Source organism: Enoplosus armatus, chromosome 5, assembly GCF_043641665.1.
Source record: "Enoplosus armatus isolate fEnoArm2 chromosome 5, fEnoArm2.hap1, whole genome shotgun sequence".
NCBI lineage: Eukaryota > Metazoa > Chordata > Actinopteri > Centrarchiformes > Enoplosidae > Enoplosus > Enoplosus armatus.
This window is the reverse complement of record NC_092184.1, coordinates 8716339-8733780: the sequence shown is the minus strand read 5'-3', so window position 1 is coordinate 8733780 and position 17442 is coordinate 8716339. Positions and strand designations below refer to the sequence as shown.

Here is a 17442-nt window from a genome sequence, read left to right as displayed (position 1 = left end):
TTTTTGTTTGCTTATTTGCAATTCCTTTTTTTGTCAGTGAGCCTCTCTCTATCAGTCCTACTCCCAGCCCTGAAACCAGCCCCCCACCACCCCCACACACACACACACACACACACGCACACACACACCCTCACTTACAACCTTCCCTTTCTCTTCTGTTTGCCTTGAGGCAATGAACTAATTTCAGGTTCCATAATTGCGGTGTGTTGTACACCTGTCTGCTATTAATTCTCCCCTGTCTCTCATTCTCTTTCTTAATGAGATATTATTGTAATTATTGTCATTATGCTATTTTCCGTAATGAACTTGATTGATGATGTTGTTATGGCACTATTTATTCTCTATAATTAGTGTAAATGTGTTGAGAACTTCTATAGGCACTGATGGTCTGAGACTGTGGTTATGAGTGAACTCAGTCCCTCATTCACTCATCAGCTGACCTCAGAGTTCCCGCTTAGTTCGGAGTTTGTCTTGGATATGGAGAAGAGAGCTGAGTAGCCTGGTCACCACTGAATAGGGCCCTGCTTGTAGCCATTTTAAGACCATTACAACAGTGAAAGGCTACACAATGGCCAGCGCTGGGCTTTGTTTCAGCCTGTCACTTGCACCCTGTGAAAATCAAATAGTGCTTTGCCTTAAAAGAAAAGGTGAAAAAGGTTTTGCCTATACTCCCAGTTTTGGAAAATCTGGTTGTGTTTTGAAAAGGGAAAAAAAGTTTTCACTGACTTGATTTTGAATGTTATTGTTGAAGAAGCAAACTACTGGAAGGAATGCTAAAGAAAATCTCAGCTGAATGACCGATGTTGAATTTTTTTTCTTAGCAGCTCTCAATCCAATTAGGAGTTTAATAAGGGTCATGCATAGGGACTTCACGCTGCAGGTTGGTTTCTTTTGGGTGCTTTTGGAGAGTCGGATGGGGCTGAAGTTGGATAGGGCCTGACTGAAGGCTGGTCTCTTTAATGTGTAGTGAGGGGTCTTGTGCCCTGGTGAGTCATTGAAACTGTCTGGGGAGCACAGATGATCTTTTCGGTTATTCTGAAGGCGAGGTCGGGCGATAATCTGACACTGTGGTTAGATTGGTTTCTCAGGTGGTACCAATTACCTGATCCCTCAAAAGCCTTTGCTTCCCCCCACAGGCCCCTCTGGTGTTGTCTCATTTGCCTTGAATTTTGCCATGTATTTTTATTTATTTTTTTTACACCTTACACCGTGACTGTTTTTGTATTCCTTATTTTCAGGTTTAGTATCTTACCTGGAAAGCTAACCCTTCAGTAAGTGTCAGTAGAAATGCAGAAAGGCTATATGGGTCTTTAAAGGGGCCTTAGTTGATCTTTAATCTCTCCCTATAAGAGGGAAAGTGGGTAGGAGGGCCCTAGAAGTGGACACGTCCAGCCTTTGTGAGTTTGTTCACATGCTGGGGAGCTTTGAGTGTCTGACAGCCGTTTAACTCCACACGACCTGGTTCTCAAGTGCCATCGTTTGGGCGCTCTTGAATCCTGTTAGGAGCCATAATTACAATTCATGCACTCCCTGCGCTTCTTTGAAGAGGCATTGAGAGCGCAAAGAGGGGTGCGGAGAGCTTGAGAGAGCCCGAGTAATACTGGCCCTTCATCAGTGTGGAAACACTCTCAGAGGCTTTCAGTAAACTGCCTAAATACTGTGGCCTGCATCGTCAAACTAAGCGCCAACATAGTTTTATACAATAAATCCACAAAAAGATAAATAATTGGGTCATAGAATGACAAATGGTGTAAAATGTGTTTACGAGTAAACGTTTTCTTTTATTTGCAAATTGCGGGAAGGGATTTCTTATATTGCAAGTGGAAATATACATTTTACATGACACATTTTATAAAATTGCCCTTCTTTCAAGTAGGAAAAGAACTTGTGAAATGAAGTGCGAGTGAAGTGAAGCACATTCACTGACTTTCAAAGGGAAAGAGGAGAAAGGGTGAGCATAATGCCTAATAGGTGCTTTAGTAATTTCTGAGTTTTCATAGCTTAATCCGTTCTGAAAAGCTCGGGAGAAGAAAGGCTGCAAATGGCCCTCAGTATTAATTTGATGTGACTTCTGTACAATAAGGGCTGTGGATCCCAGAAGCCCATTTTCAAGCTTACCTTCTTTCATCATCCTCAGCCCTTGGAACTTTTGCCTAAATGTTTCATGAAACCAAGGCTGTAAGCCTCTTTGGTATTCTGTCTTTATAACGCCTGGTTTAAGACTATTATTACACCATGTTCAAGGCAGAGGAGCACATACAAACAGTGAAGCTGCCTCTCCATTGTGTGAAACTCAAATTGATTTGGTACAATTGGGAGAGCACTTGTATTAAAACACACATATTCTATGGCTCATTTCCCCCCTTTCATTTTGGAGTTTTGCAAATGCAAATGAGGGTTGGTTTCCCTCCTTCTTTTTGCAAATACGTATTCTTTCTGGTTTTCTGAGTATATCTTCTCATTTCTAAAGCAGATCAAATGATGTGTCCTTTATTATTTATATTAATCATAGATTTCAACACATCATTTACTCAGAAAAACAATTATGTGACCAAACCCCACATAAAAAACAGTGCCTCATTACTCAGATTTTGTCCTGATATTTTGCTCAGGTAAAAGTAAAATTAAAATTAAATTTTGCACTGTTGTTGTCAGCATGACCCTCCTGAGTCCCCCTACCCCCATCTCCATGTGTAAAAAACAATTTTGTGAGCTCCAGTACTTCTTTGAGATTCATAAAAGTCGTTATTTTGTTTTTCTTGCAGAGAGATAAAGCAGGCAGAGGATTCGGTTTGTTATCAAAGCATCCTGTGATGATGTGCCTCAGGAAAGTGCAGTCTGTATCTCACAGCTTTCTCTACTGTGGACGTGTTGTAACACATTCTCTCCCATAAATATGACATAATAAAAATGACAGAGAAATAGATACATGTTCATTGTTTTATAATTTCAAGAAACAAAGAGTCTACTTTCTTTCTTGTGTATGTTTTGTTTACACCGAATAGGGGGGAACTAGCAAGGGACACACTGGGTGGGTCAGTGACCCTAGAGAAAACAGCTTGCATTAATATGGTCTAATCCAATGTAATTAGTCAAATTACAGCACGCCAAGCAGCTTGTCAAGGGCTGTCGGCTTTGGCAGCCACACAAGATGGCCTGGAGTCCCACTGGACAGCAGAGAGACCTCAAAAGCTCTGCAAAGCCACCCTACTGCACTTACATTTACTCCTTTCAGTACATTTTCCTGGTCTCCTCCATCTTTCTTTCTTGACAAAAATGGGGAGGGCTCTTTCAGCTGTGGTACAATGTTTTCACCTTTTCTGAGTTGTCTCTCATACCCCCAGGCTGCTAGCTTGGCTTCCTGCCTGCCTGCTAAGGTGGATCAAAATGATATGAGGATTCATAGCACGGGCTACAGAAAGTCAGAATAATTATATCAGTACTGCTCTCCTCCTACGTGATTTTATGAGAGAGAGTCAGAGGCACGCTAACTAGTGCCGCTAAGAACCATAGACACGGTAAGACACTTCCTCATGTCGTAGGATTAGCATTGGTAAAAAGATTTAAACTATATAATTACATGAGGATAAAGTACAAATTATCTAGTGCACTCAACAGCCAGATTATCATCCCCTGCAAACCCCGTTCAGCCCCAAGGGGTGAGCCTGGATGACAAAAGGCCCTCATTAGCATAAATTTACAAGCGCTCTCGTTCAGAGAAGCCGATAAGAACCTGTTCCACCTTTGCTTTGGCCCTGAATGGCTTGTTGTGCTTTTGGCAATGACAGATAAGTCAGGGTAATTCCACTTTATGCCTGAAAAAATGATGCTCCAGATTCTGGCTGCATCCCGAAGGTGTCACCCACGATAATCCTCAAAGAGCGTCCAGCAGAAAGGGGGCTGTGTGTTTTCCAGATGATATACTGCGAATGACAGAAAGAATTATACGAAGGAGGACGAATCTGTAACATATTATTAAGCAATTCCCAGTGAATAACAGGGATAAAAGGATAATGGATGAGGGTGTCGTTATTACCTTGGTGCTGAGGGAAGCGCCAAAGCAAAGGTAGAGAGACAAGATTAATTGAGGACGAGTGAGGCGCTCATTGCTCATCAGGCCCTCTCGTCTAACCACTTGCTCTTTCTGTCCCTCTCCTCTTCTGTCTCTCCGCCTCTCCATCCTTGTCTCGTTCTTTCTCTTCTTCTCTGTCTTGCTCTGAGCCCCTATCCCTCCCACACACCACCAAAAAAAAAAAAAGAAAAAGAAAAAAAGAAAAGTTGAATTTAAAGCGATCAGCTTGGCACTCTCAGTGGCAGCCAGAGGAAGCTGGAACCCAGGCCAGGAAGATTTCAGTCATCTTAAGGCTGACAAGTCCCTGAAAAAGTCCCATTAGCAAAAGCTTGCTGAAAAGACCCCATACCAAATGACTGCATCCCTTCTCTCAAGCTCCTTAGTGAAGGCATCCTCAAGCTGTTTATCTGGATGATGTGCTTACTAAGTGTGTTCATGTATGTGTGTGGATGTGGCTGCCAGTGGGTCAGCGCTTGAGCATGTTCATATGTATGTTTAAAGTTTGTTGTGTCCCTTTGTGTGTTTGTTCACTAGATATAATTCACTCGCAAGACAGAATTGATTTCATTATTATTTATTACTACTTACAAGGGAGGTGACAAACTTATGTACATGTCATGGAAAAAGACTTGAATTCTGCATTCACCACCATTAATCACCATTAGTAACACTTTTACAAAGGTGAGTCATATATTATATTTGATCTCAGTTTTTCAAAAACACAGAGATAACTAACAGAGCCACAAAGAGGCTAAATAATCTGTTCCCAAACTGTAGGTGGTTGGTCAATAAAAGGCAAAATTTGTTTAATACATCGAGTGGAACACTCTCCTCACAACATACGCCAAACATTAACAAACTCCATTAGCAAATAGGAGCCGTATATATTGAAGTCAGTTGAAATTATCCAGTAGGGTTATGATCCACCTACATAGCTGTGATTTCAGTGGTGATGACCTCGAGTTTTAAGTGTTTTTTTCATGTGGTTTTAACATTGTTTTTAAACCTACTTTTTACTTTATTTTTGTTATTCCTACAGTGAAAGGTTACTGCATATTGTGGACTACTCCTGTGAAGGTTAAAGGTGTAAACATGCTCTTGTAATCAGCACAGGCATCCAACGACATGTGAATTTTAAAAATACTGTTTTGTGTGAATGCACAAGTGATTATGACTGTGTGTATTAAATACAAGAAAATACATACAATGTTCTTTTATAATTACATGTAGATCATAAGATAACATGAGATATGTATTCTCTGACCGCACTTGTGTATACCACGCTGTGGGTATCAGTAAGGTTTTATTTCATTTTGGATTGCTTCTTCTAACCTCTCAGAAACCTTCTGCAGGCATCATGTGGCTTGATGCCAAACTTTGTCATCATCGCTGTGGGGGACCACAAGTCCAAGTAAATGTTTGGATTTTTTTTCATTGCGTTTCTTGAGGCTTTATATTTAAACATAGACAGATAAAGAATGTTTAAAGAGGCTTGACTATTTAAGAAGAAATTGCATACTAGGGAAACAGCTCCTCCCACCTGTCCTACCATGGCAGTGTTGAAGACAGCGCTGCAGGGCCTGCTAATGTGCGTGAAATACCATCCCTGACATAAATGTTATTGACAAACTTGGCTGGACATTTTGGGCAGTAAACTGCCAGCATATTTAATGCATATTCATCTCCTTTATCCCACTGGTCTTGCCAGAGCACCCAAGCTGTGTCATCTTGCCACACTCCAGCTACCACCCAAATGTATAGTGACACTGATTATGCAAATCTGTATCTTGTTTTCCCCCAATACCTGCATTAGGAGCCTGCTACTTTATTGAAGTTGAGATATGGGTCTCACAGAGAGGAACCAAGTGGAATACTGTTTTTTTTTGTTTTTATAATCTGGGGGAATCTTCTACATTTTTTTATTTCTACATTTCATAACAGTTGTCACATTATGGGGGGATCAGAGAAACATGCTTTGATGCTCAGGCATACGTTATAAATCTTTGCAGGATGTAAAAGGTGTGTATTTGGGCATGACATGGTCAGATTTCTGTCTGCGCAGCTTTTTAAAGTTTGATATGGCAATACTAGTTTAATTTCACAGTGTATGGAACATCTGAGTCATTTGCAGAAAGAAGAATATGTACGCTGTTTATTCATCAGTCAATTCGCCGAAATTTCAAGTAGTTATATGTTCTCCTGTACTACTAGTGGTATTTATCCATGCAGGTAGTTTTGGTTTAATTTGTAATTGAAAATTTATATTCAAAAAGCATCTCTTTCTAGAAACAATGTCCCTGTTATTCTGAATAATGACTGTTTCTGAAAAGAGATGTTGCTTTTAAATGTTTTATGTAATTCATCAGCACAAAGAAACTCCTTTGTATTGAGATAGAGGCTGGTATCTCAAAATCTTGGCACTACATATCTACATGGCTAGATATCACATGGGGTAAGTAAGAGAATATATCATGTAATTTGGGTGAACAGGTCCTTTAAGGTATTTTTTATTAATAGTGACCCTAGGTCTGATTTAGCCTCTTACGTGTTTTACTTTCAAACATATCTAGATATGAATATTTGTTTGGTGACCCAGTCTACCTCATTGTCTGTGGTTGACAATACTCTCCCACTTAGCTGAGAGTTGCTCTCTGCTCTAGCTGTTACCAGGCTTTGTGCTTTCTCTTTGCCTTCTCCGACTGCTCAACCTACTCACAGATTTGGCCCATATTGCCTGGGGTCAGCCATTGAATACAGAATACGCAGTGTGTGCTGATCCTCCAAATTGCCATGTGTGAAATCCATCCCACTCGCTCCTGGGGGAGTAGTCATATCACTCAAAATGAAACTGCCTCTCGTATCCTCCCCTTATTCTTCCACTTCGCTGTTCTCTCTGACGGCCTGGGACCATGCAGTTGTGAGGCTTTATAGTGGAAGCCTATTAGACAAATCTTAGAAGAATGTAGCAGAGGTGCTGTGATACCAGGTTGTCAGAGTGCTCCACAGTCTCATATAAATATATCAGTCATGCTGGCTTGGAGGTCTCACTGAATTATATTATTTTCCTGTTTTGTTATAAATACAGTGGAGAGGTATTGCATTGTTCCAATTGGGAGAAAATTGCATCAGGTTTTAGAGAAAATGCTTCGTTAGATTTATTAATAACGTCTGTCATAGTGTCTCAGCCAATGTGGGGTTAAAGCTATTCGGAAGTCAGATATGATTAGAGTCTATTTCCATGCATGAAGTAGCTTCCTATCGCTTTTAAGTATGATCTGCACATTATTTTATATGAGTTTCAGCCTAAACCGCATTGTCACCTGTGCCTCTCCTCATCTCATCTGTCACAATATTTTTCTGTTTTCCACCTGTGATTTTCTACAGGCAGAAAGCAGCCTGCCCTCTGTCAAATCAAGGAAAGAAGAGAAGGGGTTTAAAGGAAAGAGAGGACAGGGACGTTAAATTGCATTATGGCTATTACTGCAGAGGTATATCTCCCTGCAGCTGGCAGAGCAGCGCATGCGCCTGTGGCTCCTAATGAGCCTGCGTGGAGGGACCTGTGTGGAAACAAAAGGCTGTGCTTGTCGGCCATACCAGACCCCTCCACCCGTCCCCTCGCTGCTCCCCCAGCCCTGAGCGTGACAGACCAAGAGCAGAGCGCCGGTCCCTTCCTGGTGGCGTGATTAGATTGGGGCCGAAGTCTCCAGCTGGCAGGCCTGTCTGTGACTGGAGGCGGCGGTCCCCAGCGCTTGTCACTGGCTGACACCTCTGACAGGCAGGGGACAGCTTCAGCAGACAGGTTCATTAAATGGCATTTTTTACAGCTGGGCCTCCAAAAATGAGGGCTGGGCTTTGTCAAATCTCCAAGTCTACAGGGGCCCCTGCGTGTTGGTTTAGACCAAAGCTTTGTTGTTATGACAAATTTTTTGATCTGGGCTGTTTGAAATCAGCTCTTTTTTCTCCTCTTTAGCCTCTCTTTTGTTGACAGCTAGCCCTTTGGCCTGTACTCTGTCATGGCAGCAAAATGTTCACTTTAGCTGGGTATCAAGAAACAGCCAGGGCTAAAATATTACTCTATTGATAATCAGTTAAGAGTTACCATGTTAGAGCTTTTTTATATATATATTTTACAATTCCTGAAGACCTGAAGTGGAGTGTCTGTCCAGAAAACGTGTTGAGTTTTTTCAGTTTTTTCTTTTTTTTTTTATAACACATGATATAACAAATGGAGAATTCAGGAGACAAATTTATGGCACTGTTAAAATAAAATATTAAAATAATAAAATGAATAGAGATTTTGCAGAAAATGACAAACCAAGTCTCTAGACATCCAAATAACTTAATATATATTCAAGTGACTGCTTGCTTGTGCCTTGATGGAGTAAGCTGTTGTAGCCTTCCCATGATGCATATCTGTACGACGTGCCTTTCAGCATTGCACTCAGAAGACTACTTCCAGAACATCTGGCTGTAGAGCAAGAGGGGGATAAAAGCTACCCTGCTTTCTAGTGAGATGCCCTGGACCTCAACAGTGCGCCCACAGCTCCATAGCCATCCCTCCATTTCACCTCCCTTCCTCTTTTACTCCCCCTCCAGTCAGCACGCTGCCTCCTCAGGGCCGCGCTGTCTCTATGACAACTGTTTGAGTTGGGGGTTGCAGAGGTGTCAGGCAGGGGCATTACTGGGAGGAGAGCACCAGAGATGCTGTGCTGCACATCCAGCATCTCCACCTAATCCAATTTTAATTGAGCTCCAGAGATTTTGGACGTGGCACGGAGGTCGGGCATGAGCTATTCCAGGGAGAAATTAAGGCAGCCCGGCTCGCACTGCACTCTTCCAGCCTGTCACTATTTTAAATGAGCATTAGCATCAGACCTAACCCAGCTGAACATCTCACTCTGGTTTCCCTCCCTCCATGCCTACTCCACCTCAATCACCCCCACACACAATACAGACAGCCACACACACGCACTCATGTACTGTAGGGCCTCAGCCCCTTTACTGCCCTGTTATATCTGTATTCTCTCTCACACACACTCTCTGAACTTAACATAGGTGTGATTATAACCTGGGGAGTTGATGAGGTTGCTCCCCGGCTCATACTGTTGGACAAAATTGTTCAGTCAGTGGAAAGTGAGATGGAAGGAGGGGGGAAAGGTGTGTGAGGGGACCATTCTCACCTGTCAGAACAACTGTCTTGCTTTTCTGTGTGTGGACCTGCAGCCCCAGTGGTGCTGCATACACTAATGATAGTCTGTCTGCTCTCTTCTCTCCTTGGCATGATGGTTTTTATTGATTATTTATGTGTCACTGACCCAGGGGCTCGTTTTTTTGACCACTTGACTTGCTCTTGTGAGTTTTATAGACCAACTGAAAAAGTGTGACACACTCAAAAAGAATCTGTAAAGAGCTTCCTATTGTGTAGAAAAATGATATGGTATAATGTCTCAGTAATTCTTTGTTAAAATAACAAAGCATTACTGACAAGTTAAAACAAGTTAAAATAAGGAATGAATGAACTAGTACTAGTCTGATATTGATAATACATTTTGAATAAAACTCTGCTACTAATGGTTGGAGGAATAGCCTTGCAAGCAGCAGGTTTTAATCCCATCTGGGAAATAATGAGTGTACTAGAGCACCATTCAATGTCTCACCAACAATTGTTTTGGTGCCCATAAACAAGACAGTTCACAAAGAAATAAAAGTGCGACAGTGGCCAACTTTTTCAATAGTAAAGCAGTAAACAAATATTTAAACACGGATTTCTCTTTTGTAGAATTTTACTCAGGTCATATTATATAATACCAGTGGCGTTGTAGACTAAGCTGTTGTGACACTTGACTTGTCATCATATCTGTGAAATACTATGTTGATGGTGTGTCCTTGTTTTGTTATATCTTTAATATTGATCATATTGAAATGCTCAACAGTCTTTATCACCTGTAACTGGTTTTATACAGCTATTATAACCCCAGGACATTTTTCTTTTCTTTTTCTGCCCCTCTAGGTCTTAGCATACACTGAGGGTTTACATGGGAAGTGGATGTTCAGTGAGATTCGGGCGGTATTCTCGAGACGCTACCTCCTGCAGAACACAGCGATGGAGGTCTTTATGGCCAACAGAAGTAAGTGGAAGTGCCAATTACAGTATTTGAAATCCATGTTTCTCCTGTTCTTCTTTAGTAAATGATATCTCTCACTGTTTTACAGCATCAGTTATGTTCAACTTTCCTGACCAGGCCACAGTAAAGAAAGTGGTCTACAGTCTTCCTCGAGTGGGAGTGGGCACCAGCTATGGACTTCCACAAGCCAGGTGAGTCACATATGCCAAAAGAAGATGTACTCCACATTGTTAAATATTTCTAATATTGTAATTCCTTCATGGCCAATGTTACCTCCTCTGTGCTGTGCGTTGGGACCTCTGTGCGGCCTGGCCTGCAGCAGAGTCATTTGAAGTCCCATTGCTCCAGTCATTGAAGTGGATGTGCACTGACCCTGATTGAACTGACCTAATTCTCTGACAGAAGACTCTATACAGCAGGGCTGCAGCCAGGCCACTGACCACAGAGAAAACCACAGATTCCCTTCAGACTCTCATAGTGCTAACAGGCCTATGTATACACTGTTTCAAAAAAAGTACATTTCCTTAAGTATTACGTTAATTGAGTGGATATAAAGCAAGCCATCATAAATTAACACATAGTAAATGAAATATGTAATTTACGGACTTTGCACCTAGCTTTCATTTGGAATCAAAATTGTGAATACCACTGCATTGGATGCCATAATTATTCTCTCACTTGCAGCTTGACATTGTTTTTGTCTTCATCTCAGTATGTTAATTCTAAAACTGACATGCTAAACATAGAGCTGGTTATCAGCTTTTAAATGTTATCATTCTTGTACCAGTTTTCTGTTATGTAGCCTATTCTTTGAATTTGAGTCTAGCTTCATATAGTTTATGCTTTTTCCCTTAATGTAAAAAAATATATAAGATAAAAATCCATAATTAACACCAACCTTCTGTTTCCTGATTTGTTGTTTAATTTTTTTTTTCCAGGCGCATCTCCCTGGCTACCCCTAGGCAGCTTTTCAAATCCTCCAACATGACCCAGCGCTGGCAGAGGAGAGAGATCTCCAACTTTGAGTACCTCATGTTTCTCAACACTATTGCAGGTAAGGATTCCTAATGCTTTACAATGCTGTGATTCCCAAGTGAAACTCTGTGCTTTTAATTTGGAGGTAGCTGAAGGTATGGAAATAATGTATTCTCTCTTTCACAGCCATCAGTTAAATAGATAGATTTTGATTTGTTTTCTTCCTTATCCAGGCAAAATGTACAAGTGTTAAGTTTTAATCTATTGTCTATGTGAATCTCTTCACCATTAGAGTCTTATGACTTTAAGATAAGCTATCATGATCAATAAACTTTATGTGTCAGTGGCCCTGGAAACATACTATAAGTGGCCTCAGGTATGTCGTATTTGTTTAAGAATCCATGGTAACCTTAAGCGGTGCGCAGCGTGGTAGATTTCACTGTTCATGGGAGTGCGCTGTTTGAAGCAAAGAGCAGGCACAGCACATTTTGCCAGATAATTAGTGCCTGGCTTTGTGAGAGCGTACACATGTGTGTCTGCCGAGTTGAGAGGTTCTGTTGTCGACTCTCTGATCTGAACTGCAACTAACAGGGAAGGCGAGAGCGACTGCACGCTACTCTGCTCTGAGAGGTGTCATCCTCTCTCTCGCTGCATATTCATGCATATTTATATTTAGCTCGTGCTTGAGTTCGATACATTATTGTCAGCTAATTAGATGTAAGGCAGACAGAAAAACATGCCCAAAATTCATTAAAAATTGCTGGTAATGACCTGGGCTGACAGGGATGTCAGAATAGTGTGGGGCGGCAGACAGGCGGGGGGGTGAAGTGCTGGGAAGAGGTGTGAACGGGAAGTGGTCTTCTAATTAAACACTTTTCCATTGTTATTAACATCCTGCCACCCCCACTCAAGCCTCGGCACCAGTAGCTTGAACCACACCAACACCCCGACTCATCCTCCCCACTCGGCCCACTGCTTCTTTTTCACTGTGTGGCATTAACCTGGATAATTATGCTCTCTAGCTTCCCCCGGACCCTGGATACTCTGCAGAAGCCTTCCCATTGACTAGCCTGTCACACTTTATCTCTCGCTCAGCTAGATTTAGATTATCTAATGCCAACCTGCTGCAGTCCAGGGGTGAGCAGAGATACGCCTGCTGGATTGGTGTAAGTTTATGACACTAGCAAGCAGATTTAGGAATGGTATTTCCCATTGAACGGCCTTATTTCATTGTATTGCATAATATTGTATACTAATATATGAGCTTTCGTTCAGATGTAATAAAACAGCTTTTATTATTCTACCCTATTTATTATTTTAATGTGTTAGCCATTACATGATAGAGTAATGTGCTTTATATAATTGAACAAGGTATTCCTGTTCTCTCTGACAGACATCAATTAATCATGAAAATGTAATATTTTTAATGTAAAGGTGTGCAGAAGTATCTCATTCCCTGCAAAAACTAAACATGTGAAATGTTTCTCGAAAGAAAATTTGATACATTTCATTCTATTAAGAAAAGATGTCATAGGTATTTGGTCAGACCTTAGAATTAGCACTGCTACTTTTACAACTTTACAACTATTGCTGGGTAAAATAAAATATTGGTGCATGTTTGCTATCAATTTGCTCTGAGCCTACATTTTTAGCTTGTGCAGTGACATTTCAGGCGTTTGGGTTCATGGCCCTCAGGAGAATCCGTATCCCTCTAATTACATCGACTCCTCACAACTTAGAGATATGTATGTTCTCTATAAACTTGAAGTACAGCCTCCTCAGGCCTCCCACAATCCATTGACAAAGTACACTCAATGGGAAAAGGCATGGGGAGCACAGAAAACATTCTCATTGCAGAAAGAGCTTGCCATTAGTGTATGCGTTTCCCTGGCAGACTCTGTATGAGACAGGAAGTGCGTCTGATTGAGGGCTCTGAGATTGGGGGGCTTGTTGGAATGTTGCATGCTGATCCCCCAAAGTAACTGAAGCCTCAAGTGTACCCTGCCCCACTTTCAACCCCTCTGTTCCCTTCCAACCCTTCATCACTCACAGATTTTTGTCTGCTCTGTGTGTCTAGGGAGGACATACAATGACCTGAACCAGTACCCGGTCTTTCCCTGGGTCCTCACCAACTATGACTCAGAGGAGCTGGACCTGACCTTGCCAGGGAACTTCAGAGATCTCTCAAAGGTACCGAGGCCTCTCAGCCATGCACCTCAGTGTGACAGAGAGAGGGGTGGGGGAATGGGGCGGCCTGTTCTGACGGCAGGGGATTTCCTTATTAAGGCCTAGACTGTAAAAGAATATCATATTTAATAGTTAAGGAATCATGTGCAGAGTCTAAACTCATGATGTGGAATGCAGAAAGTGGAAAATGCTGATTGTAACATCCTGAAATGCACTCAAATACGTCATGAAAGTTTACTCCCCGTTTACTTGGTACTTTGCCTCAACATGTAGTTTGTGTTGTCTATAAGCTAAAAGTGGCTTTCTGGTTTCTGCATTAGAGAGGTTTATTCATTTTTTATAACCATATGTGCCTTGTGTAGTAGATACTACAGTTTAATGCTCACTGTTATTAACTCAATTCAGATCTCAAGGTGGTCTGGATCATGTGGTTGAAACCATTACTGCCATGTTAAATCCGTTATAAGGAATATTTTTATATTAACAATCGATCACACGACGACTTGTAAGTAAAAGGGGTCTCTTGTAGTGATGAACCCACAGGAATTATCACCCGACTACAGTTCCCTTCAGCTCTACTTTAACTGTATAGCCTATTTCAACACCTTGTTTTGGTTTGCCTAGCTTGTATAACTTTAAGATACTTATCACAGGAGTTGGTGGAGAGCAAAACAGAGCTAATATGAACATATAGTATATTGGACTTACATTCCTAAGTGGCCAGAGATAGACCCCAAATGAATGCTAATGTTGTTATGTGTCTGCTGGATGTGTAAATAAACAACTGCTTGCTAAAAGGTTCACCACATCAACTTGTGATAATATGTAAATTTTGCGTTTACAGCTTGTTTCTGCTGCCCCCAAGTGGCCAAAAAAAATAAGTTATAGCAGGTTTAATAAAAGTATTTTCCATTATCGATATATATCATGATACGGCAATAATGATAAAATGATCATAAAAAGTAATCAAACTGATGTCCAATGACCTGTGTTCAAAACTCTTCACGTGTCAAAAAAAAAGTTAAACAACTTCTTTTGTTAGTTTTTAATTACAGCTTGCCCGGAATCATTAATTTGTTTAACAATATGATCATATCATCACTATCAGATTCAAGTGGAGTTATTGTCCAGCCCTAGTCTTTACAACACATTTCTACACAAACACTAATCACATACTGTATTATGTCATAAATAAAAGTCAACATTTGCATATTTTTAAAACTGGTAATTTGATTAAAATAACATCGCCATTTAGTAATTTAAGTTTCTGCTTGGATTTGACTTTCAAGGTTGATGAACTGATAAGAGCAGGTCATAAGAACAGTGTTGCAGTGAAAGTCTTTCTAAATGTGGCAGGTCAAAAATACATCAAGCTGTGCTGTAGCGAGAGTCCTGCTAACGCTGCCAAATCACAAGAGCTCGTACACAATGACACTAATGCCCCACAACCCTGGGAGATAAAGTTCAGCGTTATGTTTGCTCTGTCTTTGAAGAGGAAAAGGCAGGAGATCACTCTACCACAAACTGTGGCCTGGTTTACTTGTTTACCCCACCCCCGTCTCTCTTTTTCTGTGTCTGTCTCTCTCTTGCACATGAACACTGCAGCTCACTGACCTGAAAACAGTCGCATTCCTGTCTGAGCTCTCTCTCTCGCTCACTTTACAGCTCCCTCATTCCCCCTTGTTTCCCTCAAAGCGCCGACATTCTGACTAAGAGCCTCACTTTGCCATCTCAGTTCTCAACAGTTTGTATCAATTTTCAGCTTTTCAAGGCATGTGTGTGCTGTGTTTTGTAGTGGGAGAGGAGGAGAACTTTGAAATGAAGAAAAAAAAAAAAAGAACTATGAAACACTCAAAGAATCATGGACGAGTTAGATAGAGTGTTGTGAATTTGAAAAATGAGCTCCCCTGCTCTGGAGCACTTCCTCGCATTTCAGTAAACCCAGAACGTTTTGGACCAACGACTCAGTTCAAGTGTCTTGCCATCGTCATCTCGGCACTTTTGGCGGCTCCGGCCTATGAGGTATCCAGGTGGGCTGAGAGAGGATGTGTGTGTGTGAGTATGCGTGTGTGTGTGTAGGGGGGTGGGTGATCAGGGCTGAGCCATGTGCACCCCTCCTGCCCTGGGGAGACAGTTATGTATTGTAATGTATTCTAGTGACATCCTCCCATGCTGTTTACAGGGCTGAGCTGCCTTCATTAGCATGAGTTCATAGCCCGTGTCTCCTGACAGTTGTCCTTGGAACCCCGGGGCTCTTACCTCCAAAAGTTCACAGCTAGTGTAGCAGGGAGGGACAGAGGCCCCCACACTTCTCCTCTCTGTTTGCCCTGCCCTTTTGTTCAATTATGGATCAGAGATAGCAGCATAGTCTATAGAGACTTGTTCAATGTGTATTATGGCTGTGTGTGTCTCTCTGAGGTGTATGTCCAGTGGGTGTGGTTGTGTACCATGCAGGCTGTGTGAGTAATAACTAAAGCTGGGTACATTAAGCTTTCTTATTCATTTCCTGTTTTAATTTGTATGTTTATTTTTTTTTCTGCAGTTGAGTAATATCAAATCACTTCATGTAATATCATCTGTCACTCCAGAGCTCAGTGAGCTGCAGCATTATGAAGATAAATTGACATAGGCCTATCATTACTCTTAGGTTAACACACTGGATGAAGCTAAATAGTAATTGCAGTTAAATTATATATACTGAATAGTGATATACTGAGAGCATAAACTGAAACATTATTAATACTCAATTATGCTCAATTTATCCCACGCTGGCATTGCACAATTTGGAAAGCTTTCTTTCCCACAGATCGGAGTCATACCTGAGACCTGTTTGTCAATTACAGGTGACTGCTACTCGATCGACAGCATTGTTTAAACTGCTGGAGCTCTGTGCTGATCTGCCAAATAATATCCTCCCAAACTCACTGCACACACCTACAATTACCTGCTGGTTGGGCATGCAGTCAACTGTGAACACTGCTATTGAACACTGTGTTACTTTGCCTCGGGGCCAGAGTTCTGCATATTTGCATGTCAGATACATTCATGCAGTGGAGTGTTTCATTAGATTCTAATGATTATTTCTTGATGGATTGACAAGTGGATGATAGATAGGCGGAAGCTAATCTTCCTCATAGCTGTTAAATGATGTGATGGAAATTAATATAATTGCATAAGAAGGTGAAAGAGTCAGATGTGGTTTAACACTGTGCTTCTTCATCCACTGACTGAAATGTATTGTATGTATCCTTAAAATATCATTGTAAAATATAATTTCAAGAGACACACAAGCGCATGTAATTTAAAGTGTTTACATACATTTTCACCTTACTTGAAGTTACTTAAACAGTGCTGATAATATTGATTTACCCTTGTACGTATGTTTTGAATGAGCTATGCTGAAATAGAGAAACCTATTTTCATGTTTCCTTCTCAAACCTTCTTCTGTGGCACTCAGTGAAAGCTGAGCCTCTCTAAAAGACACACTCTGAGTAATGAAGATAGAGCTTGGCTGCCGTAAAGCCCCCTCCACACTTTTCTTTCCATAGTGGAGCCTTCTTCACCCTCACTTCCACTCCAGTCGGGCTGTTTGGGAGCACATCTGCTTTATCTTGAGTTTGAGCAACTTGATTGCATTAGACTGCAGCTGCATGCAGCCCTGCCTCTGACGAGGCAAGCAAAAACGACTGCGACTTCTCCTGACAGAGCACCATAGCAACATACTGTAATGTAATTTATTTTGAAATATAAATGCAATATGCGTCTCTTTGGGAGGTAGCTTAGATATAACCAAACAAATGGAGGCACTCTCTGCACACTCACTCACCAACATCCATGTTCATTTCCTGTGTCTTTGGAGTGCAACACCAGAAATGATCCTGATTGAATCTGAAGCCAAATCTAAGTTTGATCATACTTTGTTTAGTTGTGTTGATGTATTTCACTGGGTCAGGTGTTATACAAGAAATGAACTCGGATAGGAGCAAGTGTGGAACTGTCTGAACCAGTTGTTTTCATTGTCTTATATCTGTGATCAGTATGATATGCAATGCAGGGAAAAGGGAAAAGGTGATTATTCTTTGT

The 17442-nt window shown here is 41.3% G+C and overlaps 1 protein-coding gene across 4 annotated transcripts in view; it reads left to right on the top strand.

Moving 5' to 3' along the window:
- nbeab (neurobeachin b) overlaps positions 1–17442 on the top strand; it is a 188961-nt gene that overhangs the window by 145097 nt on the left and 26422 nt on the right. For all 4 annotated transcript variants that reach the window (XM_070906391.1, XM_070906390.1, XM_070906393.1 and 1 more), the window contains 4 exons: positions 10083–10200; positions 10286–10388; positions 11136–11251; positions 13250–13362. In XM_070906391.1, coding sequence (XP_070762492.1) covers positions 10083–10200; positions 10286–10388; positions 11136–11251; positions 13250–13362 — 450 coding nt within the window. The remainder of the gene's footprint in view (positions 1–10082; positions 10201–10285; positions 10389–11135; positions 11252–13249; positions 13363–17442) is intronic.